The sequence below is a fragment of the Osmerus eperlanus genome, chromosome 2 (genome assembly GCF_963692335.1).
Source record: "Osmerus eperlanus chromosome 2, fOsmEpe2.1, whole genome shotgun sequence".
NCBI classification, from domain to species: Eukaryota; Metazoa; Chordata; class Actinopteri; order Osmeriformes; family Osmeridae; genus Osmerus; species Osmerus eperlanus.
The window spans coordinates 16,706,192-16,722,777 of NC_085019.1; the positions used below are offsets into that span (position 1 = coordinate 16,706,192).

At 42.4% G+C, this 16,586-nt stretch overlaps 1 protein-coding gene across 3 annotated transcripts in view; it reads right to left on the reverse strand.

The window, feature by feature from the left end:
* Nucleotides 1-220: 220 nt before the first annotated feature.
* taok2a (TAO kinase 2a) overlaps nucleotides 221-16,586 on the reverse strand; it is a 110,223-nt gene continuing 93,857 nt past the window's right edge. For 2 of the 3 annotated variants that reach the window (XM_062453407.1, XM_062453390.1), the window contains 3 exons: nucleotides 16,188-16,409; nucleotides 15,656-15,838; nucleotides 221-3,725 (listed from right to left, as the gene is read on the reverse strand). In XM_062453407.1, coding sequence (XP_062309391.1) covers nucleotides 2,838-3,725; nucleotides 15,656-15,838; nucleotides 16,188-16,409 — 1,293 coding nt within the window. In that variant the 3' untranslated portion in view covers nucleotides 221-2,837. The remainder of the gene's footprint in view (nucleotides 3,726-15,655; nucleotides 15,839-16,187; nucleotides 16,410-16,586) is intronic. The other variant, XM_062453399.1, reaches the window with a different exon arrangement.

A 16,586-nucleotide genomic window follows, 5' to 3' on the forward strand; every position in this document is an offset into this window, starting at 1 on the left:
TTGCATTCTTATAGAAGCAGTGTTTCTATAAGAATGTGCTTCTATAATCTTTGTAACTTAGTCCAAAATGGTGGCATCTCTACCTTTGTGCCATCTAGTGGGGGTTGTCAAAAACACACCAGAGCTTCACCTTTTGTCTTATATACTCTTTGCTTTGGCTAAGGGATAAGCAATCTTTAAGGTCTTAAACAATTAGAAAACATTTGACAGGACAACCAAATCAGGGCAAATTAAGTTTTGTTTTTTTTATTGTTTATTATTTTTCTTAATGTACTACAAATGCTCTATTTGCATTGAACCTGAACAACAACTCTGTACCAGACCATACACCCATCCCTCTGCTGTTCCATCAACAAACATACTTATATACACCCATTTGTTAGACCATTCATCTTTACTGTTGCCCTAACACTTTTTCCTTTCAAGAGTTCAGAATTGTAAGGGGATGAAATAAGCAGGATTTAATCGAATTGACACCACTGAGATGAAATCCTAAAACAGCATGTAGGCAGAGATATTTTCTTTCCCACTCTCCCGTCTTCAGGGATCACAGCTATAAACTGATACAGAATATTCTGTAGTAAATTTGCGTTTAGATAATACATTTACTACCCAATGCATAAAACGGGTAAATAAATACTCAGCAGCCAAAAACAGATTTAGCTGGCCTGGACAGTAACACAATACTCTCTCTTCCACTCTCACTATAGTTGGAGCATCAAACTGGTCTGGATTCCCTCATTCTTATTTAAACAACAGTAAAATAACTGGACTCAAAATGCCTGATACAGACATATATATACATATATCTCCACTTGTTTTGGTGAGTGCCGGTCGAAACAAACATGGAACCCCTGGTGGTCAACCCAAGAAGTTGTTGTAATGCTGCTTTCTAGGAAAAGAGGACAACTCCTAAACACAATCTAATGGTACAATGACTTCACACATTTATCTGGACTGCAGAAGGTGTGTTTGGAGACATTGTTTGGTAGTCTAAAATTATATCTAAACATCTAAATTAGGGAGGGCTGAGACGTAAAAAGGAATGCTGGGAAAGGCAGTACTTTCTTGATTATTTCATAAATTTAATGACAGCAATCATGGCATACACCTCATTCTTTTTTCACTGAATACCTTTTATGACCAGAGCTTAATCCTCCATCTTAAATGTACCTGGCACCTACAGAGTAAGCAAATTAGAAATAATATTGTAGCTCTCAAAAATCCATTGTCTGGGACATTGAGGAAAATGGTTGAATTAAATAAGAGTTGTGAAAGGCTTGAGTGATAAGCAAGGCTGCTACATTTTGTGTGCACATAGCCTGGATTTAAATACCATAATAATAAAAAAAGTTTGATGAATGCAAGAGGTTCTATAATAACATGATTTTGAGTTGTATACTGTTGACATATCTTTGCTCTTAACTTAAATTACAGAGACAAAGTTGTTGCGCAACATGGATATTACAATTGCAGTAGTAGTAGTAGTAGTAATAATAATAGCATAGTTTTCCACATCCATTTCCAATTTCTAGAACATGGGGCAAATGCATTTTTATTACTTTACAGTTTAAGAGCTAGTGCTTCTATGCACATTTATTAAGTACAATGTAGGTCAAGTATTGGACAGTGAACATTTTCTACGGGTCAAAAATCAAACAAGTATTTTATATATGTGTAATTTCTACAAATGGGTTAAACAAAGGTTTTATAATGTATATAAAAACGCTGAATGTACATTATTCCCATGCATTGAATTGTAATATCTGCTGTATGCATATGTACATCATGTCTATACTCAGAAAGAGCTGGCCAGGAATGTGTCAAAGGTGAAAAAACTAAGCAAGCATTCAGCATTGTGCACACTTTCAGATTGTTTGTGTGGAATTAGTCCTTGCCTCACTCAAAACAACTCCCATGGCAGCATCCCTTTTAAAGGGCAGTGGTGAAGTTGAGTCAGTTAGGACACTAAATGGCAGTGTTGCATTTGTTGTATTTCAGAGTCTATAAAAGAAAATTTTACCCTTACACCTCTATTGACAATTTCATTTGAACAATTATTTTATATTGTAAGAGCTATTTACATAATTACATTGTTTCTTAAAGCACACTCTAGTCGCTCAACATAAGTCAAATTCACTTTGAGTGAGCAATGCTCCTTGCCGTTTAGGTGTTAAAAATGTAAACACATTTTTACATTATATGGACACATAACAATAAAATAAAATACATTAAAAAACACCTCCACATCCACCCCATTTGGCCTATGTACTCGTGGAAGGCTGTAACAGGTGTCATCAGATCTCCTACCAAGCCATGCAGAATTGAATTGTACAAAGGGTAGGTTTTGAGTGTCAACTAAAAAAATCATAATACTCAGTGGTCTCTATTCTCTTCTAAGCAGCTAGGTTGTCCTAATCTTACCATGTCTGCCATATATTTAGAGATTGTAGTTCTTCATCTAATACCTAGCCCCAATGAGTGGAAGAGATAATTTCATTCCAACAAAAAAGGAGAACATGGTTTGATGTACTCAGCAGCCTTTTTGTAGCAGTATGTAAACCTTACGACGGCCAAGGGTTTACCTGGAAGAACTGTCTACTTGGCAGGTCTGGCATCGTGGGTCAAGTGTGCTAATTGACAGCTCCTTAGCTTGAGTATTGAAAAGACGGTTCTATCTCGTCAAAAAGGCCTATAAACCAAGCACCTCCCTTCAATGGGTGGATCCATTAAAGCTCCCACTCTGGAAGTAGTACAGACAGATGGCTTCCCCCCTTCCCCATCACTTTGAGGTGTAAGAGAACATGAGACGTGGGGCTCCTCTCCCCACTTAGCTTTTAAGAGTAGGAGAGATGGGAGCCATTAGAGATGTGTGAGGTGACTGAGGCGCTCCGACTGAGGCCTCCATCGCTTCCTCCTGCGCCACCTGGCCCCCCAGAGGCTGTTCTCCTCAATGGCTGGGGGCTGTTTCTCAGGGCCATCAGGCTGGGGCCCCTTACCACCAGGCCCACACCTCCATAGCCCCCCTGGGAGAAAGAGGAGGAGGAAAGCGGAGATGAGGAGGAGAGGGCAATGGGGGGGGGTGGAGGAGGTGGAGGCAGGAGGGCCAGAGACTGTGCAGAGGCATGCGAGGACAGGTGGTGGCCTTGGGAATGGTGGGCATAGTGCCCCCCACCCCCTCCTCCACCCCACTCTCTGCCCCTGTCCCGCTCCCTCTCGTGGTTCTCACGGTACAGGTGGGGTGTGCTCTGGTGGTGATAGTTCTGGGGAAGATATTTTTGCTGCTGCTGGTGGTAGGGATGTGAAGAGGAGACCGATGAAGAAGAGGCTGATGTGTGGCCCCTGCCACTTATATTCATCTCGCTATCTCTTCCCAGTCTGTGAGATGATGTTATTGACTCTGCCCTGCTGAATTCACTGCTGGTGCTTCCCCCACTGCAGCTGTTCTGGCTGCGCCAGGATGGCGCCACAGAGTTCTGCACACCATGGCTCCAGTGGCTGCCCGATCGGGGAACGGGCCTTGATGGCCAACCCCCAGGGCCTGAGGAAGGGTTAGGATAGCCCTGGTTGAAAGCCTCAGCAGGAATGCCAGTCAGAGCCATATTGCTAAAGCCAAGACGCATGCTTTCAGAGTCAAAGGCTTCGATTTCATGTGCCTGACGCTCCAGTAGAGTACGAATGCGCTCTGAGCGCTCATTCTGTATCGACAGCATCTCTTCCTCTATCTGTAAAATTGAAGGCAGATATTAAGTTAGTTAAGGTTAGGGTTGAAAACCGGTTATGTGGCAGAAAACGTGACACCAGACACAGAGCCGACATCTTGTTCACACCTCCATGGGCTCATAAGATGTAAATCGACAGTAAATAACCTTTTGTCTTCTCTGAAAGGAAGGGGGGGGGGGGGGGGGTTTACACCCTACTACCCCTTCTAGCCCAGACAAATGCTCCACCAAACCAGAGATGCTCCACCAAACCAGCATTTAACCAGTTAAGGAGTAGCGTCGCACATATGTGATCGTTTGAATGTGGGTCTCACAGCGTAACGTCGCACTAGGGTTGCCACCCGTCCCTTAAAATACGGATACGGAATTTGAGAATAAAATAGCGTGTCCCGTTTTGAATCAATACGGGACGGGTTTTGTCCCATATTTTCTGAGTTGTCTTCAATGCAGCATCCCATGCAAATCATCCCATGCAAATCATCCCACCCGAATTCTGTGAAGACTCGTCCTATTCTGCCCCTGATTGGGTAATACTCGCTGCCATTGTTGGTTTACCACCACTAACCCCCCCCCCCCCCCCCCGCGGCAGGCGTCCCTAATTTTTCTGTATTGAAGGTGGCAACCCTACGTCGCACATATGCAATTTCGAACATTCTAACTGAATATTTTCCGATTTGTGAATTGCCAATTCACAATCAAGTTTATCCAGAAAGTGACGATGCCTACAACTATGAAAATCAAATCCCGATTGTCTTTCTATGCTAAACCGTTGTGACTTTGTGTAGTCCAGAGCCATTAGTCTACACAGCAACAATTGTAGCCAATAACCTCTACCTACTGAAATAAACCATCCATTTTAAATAGTCTTTTCCTTAGTTAGCTAGCCAGTATTTCATTATGCCTGTTTTAGACTCACTCTATCCATATAATTTTGGCTTGTGAGAGTCAACTCAAGATGGCTGAGTTGAGAGCAAAGAGAGCAAGCCATTTCACAATCCAAGTCTGCCTTGTCTTTACCCTGCCTAACATAATAAAATGCCACCAAAAATAGCTCTGAAAAATGGAGAGGTATAAATGAATACATTATCATTTTACAACCTCTTACATCTGGCTGCAATGAATGCCTATATTCTGTACAAAGAGTGCATGAACGTAACAATAAACTAAATGAAATGGATTCTTGAGCTGAATTGATCAGAATAGAATGCTTGGAATATAGGGTAACTGGATCGAGTAGACTACGTTGAAAGAAACTGTTGAGACCAAATCCATTGATTCACTACGCGATTGATCATTAGAAGGGGGGGATGGAATATCGCACCCTTCAAACATCCTGAAAGATGCATTCACAGTCTTACCAGCTCAAAAAAAGAGAAATTCTGTGCACAATGCAATGCCCGATATTTTCAATTTTTGTCTGTAGATAAAGGGAACAAAACATTCTAAAATGGGACTCAGGGAGTCAGATGGCTGAGCGGTTAGGGAATCGGGCTAGTAATCTTAAGGTTGCCAGTTCGATTCTTGGCCGTGCAAAAATGAAGTTGTGTCCTTGGGCAAGGCACTTCACCTGTAATGGCAGTTTTTGACATAGTTACAATATCTATGTTTCTTTAAGCGGTAAAAAGTTAGTTCCTTTGTTATAGACAGTCGAATGTAAGAAACTGAGGCTCTGTGGTGTGGTTTACTCTGTAGAATGGATGTAGCGGTTGGTTTAAGGTATTTATGGTGTTGTTTTATAATACCTAACTAAGAACAAGAGGGTCTTAGTTGGGTGTGGAGGTTGGGGGATTCTTGAGTTCCCGTGGCCTAAAGGGAGAAGTGTAGATGAACTGATTAAGCTGCTCTGACCCTTCCTGTTGCATGGGTGGTGTTAATTAAATGCTTGTTTGAAGATGTCCACACAAAGGACAGTTGACCATTTGACTGGTGAACTCCTGTGGCTTTAGTATCTAGTGGTTTGGGGAGAGATGCCACATCAAAGAACTGTGGGACAAATGGTATGGAGATGTATTGTTTCAAACTGTCACTGAGTTGAGTTAGCCAATCACAGAGTTTGCTACATTGATGGATTGACCATCAGAAGAACCATTTGATCTAAAGTTTATATAAGGCAGGGTTTTAGGGTTGTTCTTCATCACTCTTGTGAACGATCTGTGGCTAGCACCTCCTTCGTTATGACGGATCACAAAGTACTTTGTTAATTCTTAATTTGTACAAGCTAAATAAATTATATTGAAACCGCCATCTCTTGACTATTCAAATCTACACAGTGCCACTAGAATTGTACCACAACACACCCTACTTGCCTCGGGGGGAATGTCCCTGTACTTACTGTAAGTCGCTCTGGATAAGAGCGTCTGCTAAATGACTAAATGTAAATGATCTGCCAAGTGAATTTTTGTAGTAACTCTCTTAATCAGCCTCTGTCTCCTCTGATGATGGGGAACAAAGACAATGGGATTAAGGATGCAACATATATCCGCAGCCATATCGGTATCGGGCGATAAATTTTAATTTGTGTTATTGTTATCGGTCTAATAAGAAAATGTGGTCGATAAATTAATGCAGATAATTTATGGATTATTTCCACCAAATTATGGATTATTTGTTCAGTTTGGACAAAGCCCAACCTGTATAATTGACCAATTAACTCAAATCAACAACAAAGCCCATGAATGCTGCTCCTGAGGATTAAGCCCGAATCCCAATACTCTGTTTTACCCCTACCCCTTAGTTTTGCGCGTTCACGTGAGAGTAAGTGGTGTCCCAATACTCTTTTTTGATCGAGGGGTAGGGCTAAGACGAAGGGGTATACACCCCTTAATAAATGTAATATTTTCGGCTTAAATAATTGATAAAATTACGACAGTCTTGTTTTTTCCTCTATACAGTCATGTACATATGTATTTGCAACCATGTTCTTAATTGAAAAGTTTTTAAAAAATCGCTAGTTTGCTACGCTAATGTTACATTGCTGATTTGAACAACAGTCCCGCATTTCTCTGATTAGCCTTGAATCGACTCCATGCATGTCTACAGTTTTAATTTAACTCCATTAGCAGCGAATTTCGTTTGATATCAGTGAATAACACTACTTGCTTTTGAGACTTTCGATATACGTAACCAAGTGGTGTCTCATTTCATAGGGTTATGTAGCCCTTACCCCTCAGTTTCGAGGGACAAGGGCTATGGGTAAACTAAGGGGTAAGGGTAAGACAGAAAATTGGGATTTGGCCTAACCCGGTTAGTGATTGCCTGACCAAATATACCAAAGATGCACCAGGGGCCAGTTGCATAAACTTAGTTTAAGACTAGTCTTAGCCTTAGGCTGTCTTAAATTGTCAGGTTAGACTAATCTAATTAAGCCTGTTTGTTGTATAAATAGTAAGACTGACTTAATTTGAGGTAGAAAAGTTAGCCACCTCTTCCCAAGGCTAAGCCTTGCGGTAAGGGCTTAGTTGCTATGCCAATGATCTGTTAGTACGTCATTATCTTAGCATAATTTATTGAGGGTTCTTGCAGGTTTCATCAAGTCAAATTTAATACTTTTTAAAGACATTTTAAGAACATAAAGATTGAAATTTAAGACCTACACGACGCATTACCCCAAAAAATATTCAAAAAAAAAAAAAAAAACTGAAAAAAACCATTTTATTTCAAGGAATTCAGTCATTGAAAAAGCATACATTTAATTTACAGATAAAGCAATCACATTAGTAACCAAATTGAATATTTTTTGGGTAAAGTTTGCAGCGAGCCTCGTACCTGGAGCTGGGTACCGCTTGTAACCAACAGCGGAAATTGCTGTGATCTAGCCATTTCTCGCTGAAAGTACACTTTCCCACTTTTCACACGTAGCCAAACTTTAACAAACTCTGAGGAAGTGCAGACGTATTTTGCAGGCAGGTATTGCATTTATCACAGGATTTGTAGTTTTATCACCGCGTACAAACCAACACCAATATCCCCCAGAAAGAACTACAACACACCGAACCAACGTTCCGAGGGCAGCATTCTGCTGGTTTCGTTTGTACCAAAGACTCGCTTTGTAGGCTACGACTCAATACTTTTTTGCTACTTTGTAATAACTGTCTGCGGCCAGCGTTTCTGGAAATGAACGAGGGTAAAACCTTTTTTAGACCTGACTAAATGAAATGTAAGACCTCGGATGAAAATCTGTCCGTTTTAAGGCCTTAAATTTAAAGTTCCGAATTTTAGACTTTTTAAGACCCCGCGGGAACCTTGTTTATTACAAAAGGAATTACGTTTGTTCATTTTAACTGCAGAAAATATTACCTGGGGTCTGCTTTTCCGCTAAAATGTCATTTTATAAAACGAGTGAGTAGATGACAACATAACTCACTTTAGGAGTTTATCTTAAAAGTGTAAAGCTTAAAAACGCATACACTATTTGTTAACCCTTGTGTTATCTTCGGGTCATTCTGACCCATCAGTCATTGTGACCCACCGTCGTATTGCGACAAATTTACCGCATACAAAGACAAAGTGAAGCATTTTCTTTTAACAGCTAGGCTGTCTCAGACCCCCCACATTGCAAAGGTTAAAAGAAAATTATTTTAATTTGTTTTTGTATTGGGTAAAATTGGGTAAACACAACGATGGTTCGTTATGAACCTTTGGGTCATGTGACCCGAAGGCAGCACGAGGGTTAATAAGACAACTTTGTCAATATTGTATTCCTCCAACAGATATAGGTTTTCATCAAGTTTAAACGTATCAATCTTTGGCCGTTAAGTGTCGCTGTTTTGTCCGCCATCTTAAATTTCTCCGCAAAGTGTCTTATTTTATCCATAACGCAAAGCGCACCAGGCTATCAAAGTCAGTCTTACGTTAGTCACTCATAGTGAAGCTTTATGCAACAGGTAAATTGAAGTGTCTATGGAAAGTCGGACTTAAAGTTAGATTTAAGTCTAAGACTAGGTATATTTTTATGGAACTAGCCCGAAAACGCAATTCTAATTGCAACCAGACTGAGGTAACACACAACTCACCAAATTGAGAGGAATACTTTAACTAAATAACCTTTCAATTGAGCTCCACAGACCCCAACGGCAGCCTAGGACCTCCAGACTCCACAGTGAGCCTGCTTTGGGCAACAGACCAACACACTGACAACCATAAATACGACTAGCACTATATTTCTTACTCGTGACAATGGCATGATATTAATCTACTGTACTCTTAGAATGCATCAGAATCAGAATACTGATTCTTACATATCGTTGCTGTTGGATGAAAACCTTGTATTTAGATTTGATTCAAATTTTTCTACGTAAATGGAAAGCGGGAATTCAACTTGACATACTGGGAGTTACCTTACGACTGTAGGACCAATTCCATTACTTCCAAAACACGCATTTCCACTGAAGCAACCGGCTCAAGCAGTGAGAGATGCCAGCTTGAGGTAAGTTGTTAACTTTAGCTATGTTTATATGCAAATTTTTTGCTACTTTTATATGCAGAACTTTGACAAAATACTCGTTAAGCTCTTTAAATATATTAAGCGTTTACTGAATGCTTCTGTGATTTATATGCGTTTCAGAAACTTGCCTTACAATTTTATTATTGTTAGCTAGCCTAGCTAAGTTAAGTTAAAGTAGGTAGCTAGCTAGCTGTATTAAATTAAGTAAATCGTTTGCTACTAGTTTCAGGTTCGCTATGACATTTTCATTGGAGGAAATATGTGCCTTGGGGAATGTCCCATTTGATGAGGCAAGGGAGTTTCAGCCAGCCATCGAAGAGTGATGCCAACTTAGGAGATGAGGAGACTGTCATGCTAGAGTGCATTGAATTTAATGTTGAGGCTGTTGTGGAAGCAGGTAGCTAGCTAGATTGAGTATAAGTGCTTATATTAAGTCTAGGTCTGGCAAAGCAAGTCAACTGTTTTTTCTATTTCTTGTATCAAATTGTGTTGAACACCTTGTTACGTTTTTGTTTTACATTATGCTCTGAATTGTAATTCTGCATCCTTCATTCAAACACATAAGTACAAATGTGTTTGTACTTATCTGTTCAGGGATCAAGTCATCTTGGTAATGTTGAAGAGGAAACAGATACAGATGGTAAGATGCAATATGTAATAAAATGCAATTGACACAAAAACCTTTTAAAAGACAGCCAATAGTTTATATTTTGAGAGGTTGAGACAATCATCTCAGTCTTTATATTTATTGGCAGATGAGCATAATTTCACAAACATGTTCATGCTATAATGAGTTTAAATGGCAAATATTTATAATTTACTTAAATCCTCATATCTTTCTCCTTTTCACTGAAGCTGATTTAAACTGCACTGCAAATGAAGTGGCTGGGCCATTAAGAAAGAGGGAGACTGGAAAAAAATGTACAGAAGAGAAGAATGTTGGGACATACATACCTACATACATACATACAGAAGATAGCACAAAAGCACCAAGGATTATGGGACCAGCGAGTCTGAACACAGCATGTCTGAAGTCTACCAAGCATCACTGCAGCCAGGTCCATGAAGCAGACAGGGAGAAGATGGTTAAACATCTATGGGAAAATATGGGGTGGGGGGAAAGGAAGATGTACGTGTCTGGTTTACTGGATGTCACTCCAGTGAAGAGGAGAAGGGGTAGTGCTAAAAGCTCCAGAAGATCTTCAACACTCTCTTACTACCTCAAAGTGGACAAGAAGAGGAAACCGGTGTGTGAGAAAATGTTTCTCTCTACCTTAGGGTTCAGGGAGTGGTTTGTGCTGCACTGGGTAGAAGGCAGAAATGTGGCACCTCAGCAGAAAGAAAGAAGAGCATTGTTCGAAGTGAAACTCATTAATTAATGAGCTTTAATGATTAATTTCTAAGGAACTTTCTGATTTACCTAAACTGCCTTCCCACTACTGAAAGTCAAAGATGTACCTGGAGCCTGTGTTTCAGTCCATGAGTGACCTACACAAAAAATACTTTAGTCGCCATGTATAGAATATGACGGCTTTCATCCAGACAGGTGTTTACAATAGAATTCAAACACCAGAATCTGGGAATATACCATCTACAAGACCACCACCTAAAAAAAGTAGGGGTACAACAGGCAAAGGCAGACGACAAGGTAACTGCCAGTAAGAACAACAAACGTTTGGTATTATGCATGGGTCTACAAGCACATCACCTTTGACCAAAACTAAAAGGTTCAGCACTGAACTACAAAACCAAACTTGCAGTCCACAACTATACCATCTACAGTCAGGTCCATAAATATTTGGACATTGACACAATTTTCATCATTTTGGCTCTGTATACCACCACAATGGATTTGAAATGAAACAATCAAGATGTGCTTTAAGTGCAGACTTTCAGCTTTAATTTCAGGGTATTTACATCCAAATCAGGTGAACGGTGTAGGAATTACAACACATTTGAAATGTGGCCCCCCCTTTTTTAAGGGACCAAAAGTAATTGGACAATTGGCTGCTCAGCTGTTCCATGGCCAGGTGTATGTTATTCCCTCATAAAGGGAGTTCGTTATTTCACTGACAAGGAGCAGATAAAAGGAATAGAGTTCATTTCAAGTATGGTATTTGTGTTTGGAATCTGTTGCTGTCAACTCTCAATATGAAGTCCAAAGAGCTGTCACCATCAGTGAAGCAAGCCATCGTTAGGCTGAAAAATCAAAACAAACCTATCAGAGAGATAGCAAAAACATTAGGTGTGGCCAAATCAACTGTTTGGTACATTCTTAAAAAGAAAGAACGCACTGGTGAGCTCAGCAACACCAAAAGACCTGGAAGACCACGGAAAACAACTGTGGTGGATGACAGAAGAATTATTTCCCTTGTGAAGAAAAACCCCTTCACAACAGTTGGCCAGATCAAGAACACTCTCCAGGAGGTAGGCGTATCTGTGTCAAAGTCAACAATTAAGAGAAGACTTCACCAGAGTAAATACAGAGGGTTCACCACAAGATGTAAACCATTGGTGAGTCTCAAAAACAGGAAGACCAGATTAGAGTTTGCCAAAACACATCTAAAAGAGCCTGTACAGTTCTGGAACAACATCCTATGGACAGATGAGACCAAGATCAACTTGTACCAGAATGATGGGAAGAGAAGAGTATGGAGAAGGGAAGGAACTGCTCATGATCCAAAGCATACCACCTCATCAGTGAAGCATGGTGGAGGTAGTGTTATGGCGTGGGCATGCATGGCTGCCAATGGAACTGGTTCCCTTGTATTTATCGATGATGTGACTGCTGACAAAAGCAGTAGGATGAATTCTGAAGTGTTTCGGGCAATATTATCTGCTCAGATTCAGCCAAATGCTTCAGAACTCATAGGACGGCGCTTCACAGTGCAGATGGACAATGACCCGAAGCATACTGCGAAAGCAACCAAAGAGTTTTTTAAGGCAAAGAAGTGGAATGTTCTGCAATGGCCAAGTCAATCACCTGACCTAAATCCAATTGAGCATGCATTTCACTTGCTAAAGACAAAACTGAAGGGAAAATGCCCCAAGAACAAGCAGGAACTGAAGACAGTTGCAGTAGAGGCCTGGCAGAGCATCACCAGGGACGAAACCCAGCGTCTGGTGATGTCTATGGGTTCCAGACTTCAGGCTGTCATTGACTGCAAAGGATTTGCAACCAAGTATTAAAAGTGACAATTAGATTTATGATTGTTAGTTTGTCACATATAAAATGTGTTGTAATTCCTACACCGTTCACCTGATTTGGATGTAAATACCCTGAAATTAAAGCTGAAAGTCTGCACTTAAAGCACATCTTGATTGTTTCATTTCAAATCCATTGTGGTGGTATACAGAGCCAAAATGATGAAAATGGTGTCAATGTCCAAATATTTATGGACCTGACTGTATAACATGGCCAGTCATGATGCTACATGTTGTGTGGCATGAAGGACAGGGAGGTTTGTCTGCCAGTGAATTTGCATCCTGCCTCACTGACTACTTCACCAAGCACAAGGAGTACCAGGAGTACATTCTGTGGAGTGATGGCTGTGGTTATCAAAACAGGAATACTGTGCTTTCCAATCAGGACTCAACATTAAAAAATGTTGCCACGGCCCCATGACAATTTTTACTTGCTCCCCCTCCAAAAGTTGTAATTTATCATTGTTACAACAAAACCAAAGACTTATAAGTTATGTTACTCTGTTAACATGTTTAACCATATGTCCACGCAATGTTGCAGACTTGTGTCATCCAAATCAGCCCTACAACATCCAGAGCCTTAAGGAACTCCGGGCGGACCTCATCCACCCCAGGGGCCCTGCCACAGCGGAGTTTTTTAACCACCTCTGCGACCTCAGCCCCAGAGATAGGAGGGCCCCCGTCCGTCCCCCGTCGAGGTCAGCAGCACACCATCCCCACCATATACAGCATTGACAGTGCACTGCTTCCCCCTCCTGAGTCGCCGGATGGTGGTCCAGAACCTTTTCGAAGCTGTTCGGAAGTCATTCTCCATGGCCTCGCCAAACTCATCCCATGCCTGATAGGCCTCCTTCTTCAGCTTGACGGCATCCCTCACCTCCGGCGTCCACCACCGGGTTCGAGGGTTACCGCCGCGACATGCACCGACCGCCTTGTGGCCGCAACTCCGGTCAGCCGCCTCAACAATGGAGGTCCGGAACATGGCCCATTCGGACTCAATGTCCCCGGCCCCCCGAGACATGGTCAAAGCTCTCCCAGAGGTGGGAGTTGAAGCTCCTTCTGACAGGGGATTCTGCCAGCCGTTCCCAGCAGACCCTCACATTACGTTTGGGCCTGCCAGACCTAACCGGCGTCCTCCCCCACCATCGTAGCCAACTCACCACCAGGTGGTGATCAGTTGACAGCTCGCCCCTCTCCTCACCCGAGTGTCCAAGACATTCGGCCTCAGGTCCGACGACACAACTACAAAGTCGATCATCGAACTGAGACCTCGGGTGTCCTGGTGCCAAGTGCACATATGGACACCCTTATGCTTGAACATGGTGTTAGTTATGGACAAGCCTTGTCTAGCACAGAAGTCCAACAACAAAACATCGCTCGGGTTCAGATCGGGGGGGCCGTTCCTCCCAATCACGCCCCTCCAGGTCTCACTGTCATTGCCCACATGAGCATTGAAGTCCCCCAGGAGGACGAGGGCATCTCCGGGAGGAGCGCTTTCCAGCACCCCCCCCAGAGACTCCAAAAAGGGTGGGTACTCTGAGCTGCCGTTTGGTGCGTAAGCACAAACAACAGTGAGGACCCGTCCCCCCACCCGAAGGCGGAGGGAGGCTACCCTCTCGTCCACCGGGGTGAACCCCAACGTACAGGCGCCGAACCGAGGGGAAACAAGTATTCCCACCCAAGCTCGACGCCTCTCACTATGGGCAACTCCAGAGTGGAAGAGAGTCCAGCCCCTCTCAAGGAGATTGGTTCCAGTGCCGATGCTATGCGTCGAGGCCGACTATATCTAGCCGGAACCTCTGTACCTCGCGCACCAGCTCAGGCTCCTTTCCCACCAGCGAGGTGACGTTCCACGTCCCTAGAGCTAGCTTCTGCAGCCGAGGATCGGACTCACACTGCACCCGACCCCCATGACCCCTCCTGTAGGTGGTGAGCCCACTGGAAGGGGGTCCCACGTTGCTTCTTCGGGCTGAGCCCGGCCGGGCCCCATGGGAAAAGACCTGGCCACCAGGCGCTCGCCATCGGGCCCCACCCCCGCGTCCGGGCAAGGGCAACTGGGAACCATTGTTGTGTTTCTTCATGGTAGGTTTTTTGAGCCACGCTTTGTCTGGTCTTTCACCTGGAACCTGTTTGCCCTGGGTGACCCTACCAGGGGCATAAAGCCCCCGACAACATAGCGTCCAGGATCATTAGGACACGCAAACCCCTCCACCGCGGTAAGGTGGTGACTCAGGGAGGATTCGTTTTGTTCATCTATTATAAAATCTGAATAATATTTTCCTCTTCCTGTAAAATTTCCTTTTTGGAGATACAAGATTTTCATCTGACAGCAATAATACTAAATATATACTTTTGCTTGATTTTAAATTTCAGGATGTACTTGGCCAGAAAGACTTAAATATATACTTATAAATAAAAATTGAATTTCTTGTATAATTGAAATTGCTATTAGACTTTTTAAATTGGCACTGTACCCCCTCTTGAAATTTCAGCTGAACCAACACTACAAATTGCACATTTTATGTCCTTCTCAGATAAGGCACATTTCTCTGCGTTGGTCACCAAGCGTTTCAGCTTCTCTGAACCTTTTTCATCACATTTAAAGCTGACAGTACATAAAGCAGCAAGTAGCCTAAGCCATGTTTAAAATCCATCACAACGGCATTCCAATTGTGTTTTTTGTACAGAATAGTGAAGTTAGACCTGTACCTTAAATTATATAGCCTACAATTAATGTAGTAACATTTTAATAACATGTTTGCTAATCCTAATATCTAAAATAATATGGTGTATTTCTTAATCTTGTAGCCGAATTCGCAAGTGGCTTGCGGAAAAATTGATCAGCTGCCGAAACAATCGCTGTAGAGCGCCTGTGTGGCCGGTCCAATTTGATAACATGGGCCCCCAAAAGGAAAAGGGCTGCACGTTGCAGCGCTTTGCAGCCAGTGTGTCCCTGCAGTTAGAGAGACTGGGACAGCAGTGCTAAATCAGTCTACATCAATTTATAATACAGTAAAACTACTGAATGGTTTTCTTTTGGCTTTATTTGCTTTCTTCAGTGATTTAATACAACAACAAGCTAACTACTAGTTACCAGTAAACGATGCTACTGGTATTCTGCAAAGCTCTGGTATTTTGGGGGTAGGGACAGGTTGATGGATTGAGCCTCCAAATAAAGCATTTTCGCTTTGCAGTTGAACACTCAACCAAATTATAGTAACACTTTTGCCTTATTTTACCACTTTTTATGTCAGACTTTCAGTGCTTTTATACAACACAAACATACCCTCTGCTCTAGAAGAGCTCGGCGGATGGACACCCTCTGCTCCAGGTCCTTAGCCTCCCTCTCATGCTGGGAGTCTGTGTGGATCTTGATCTTGCTCTGGTAGGCGTTTAGCAGCTCCAGCTCCTGCTGTAGTTGCATCCGCAACACTTGGTACTCTGCCTCCTGGGTCTCATCCAGTCGAAGCTGCACGAAAAACCAAAGGCTTGAAGTTAGCAGAGCGTACTATGAATTAAGCTTTCCAAATCTCATCCTAACAATAATTATTAGACATAATTCACATCACTGAGCGATGAGAACAGGCAGCTCTGGGGTGCAATCTTGGGGGGGTTTGATTCATCTGATAGGTTTATAGTCTTAACATGTAAAAAGATGGAAGCGTTTGTGTATGTGTATGTATATAAGTTTTAATCCCTTACATCTCGACAAACTGCCTTTACAGCATTTAATATAAATAGCAGTAGGCCATGCATAAGTGAAGATGACAGTGTTGGCTTAGTAGTTGGATGTAGCAGGTGCACGGTAGGTTCCTTGCCTTACTCACAGCCTGTGTGGACAGCATGTCGTTGATGGAGTGGTCATATTGCTCGGCAAGAATAGCCAGTTTACGAGTTTGCTCCTCTTTCAGCCTCTTCAGCACAGTCTTGTGGTCAGATTTAGGAGTGCTTTCCAGTAAGTGGTTTCTTAGGGCCTTGTACTGCCGGGTTTGTATTTTACACGTATCCTGGAATTGGCGCTTTATTTGAAGTTCTTTGGACTATAAATGGAGGGAGGAGGATAAGACAGGACAGGGAGTGGGAAGATCCTATTTAACCTCTTTTAGATGACCATTTCACTGTTTGCAATCTGACCTGATCTATGCATCCTCAAATTGTCCCTTTCTGTTACTCCTTACACGGTCTCCTTCCATAACCCTCATAGTATCCTTATTTAA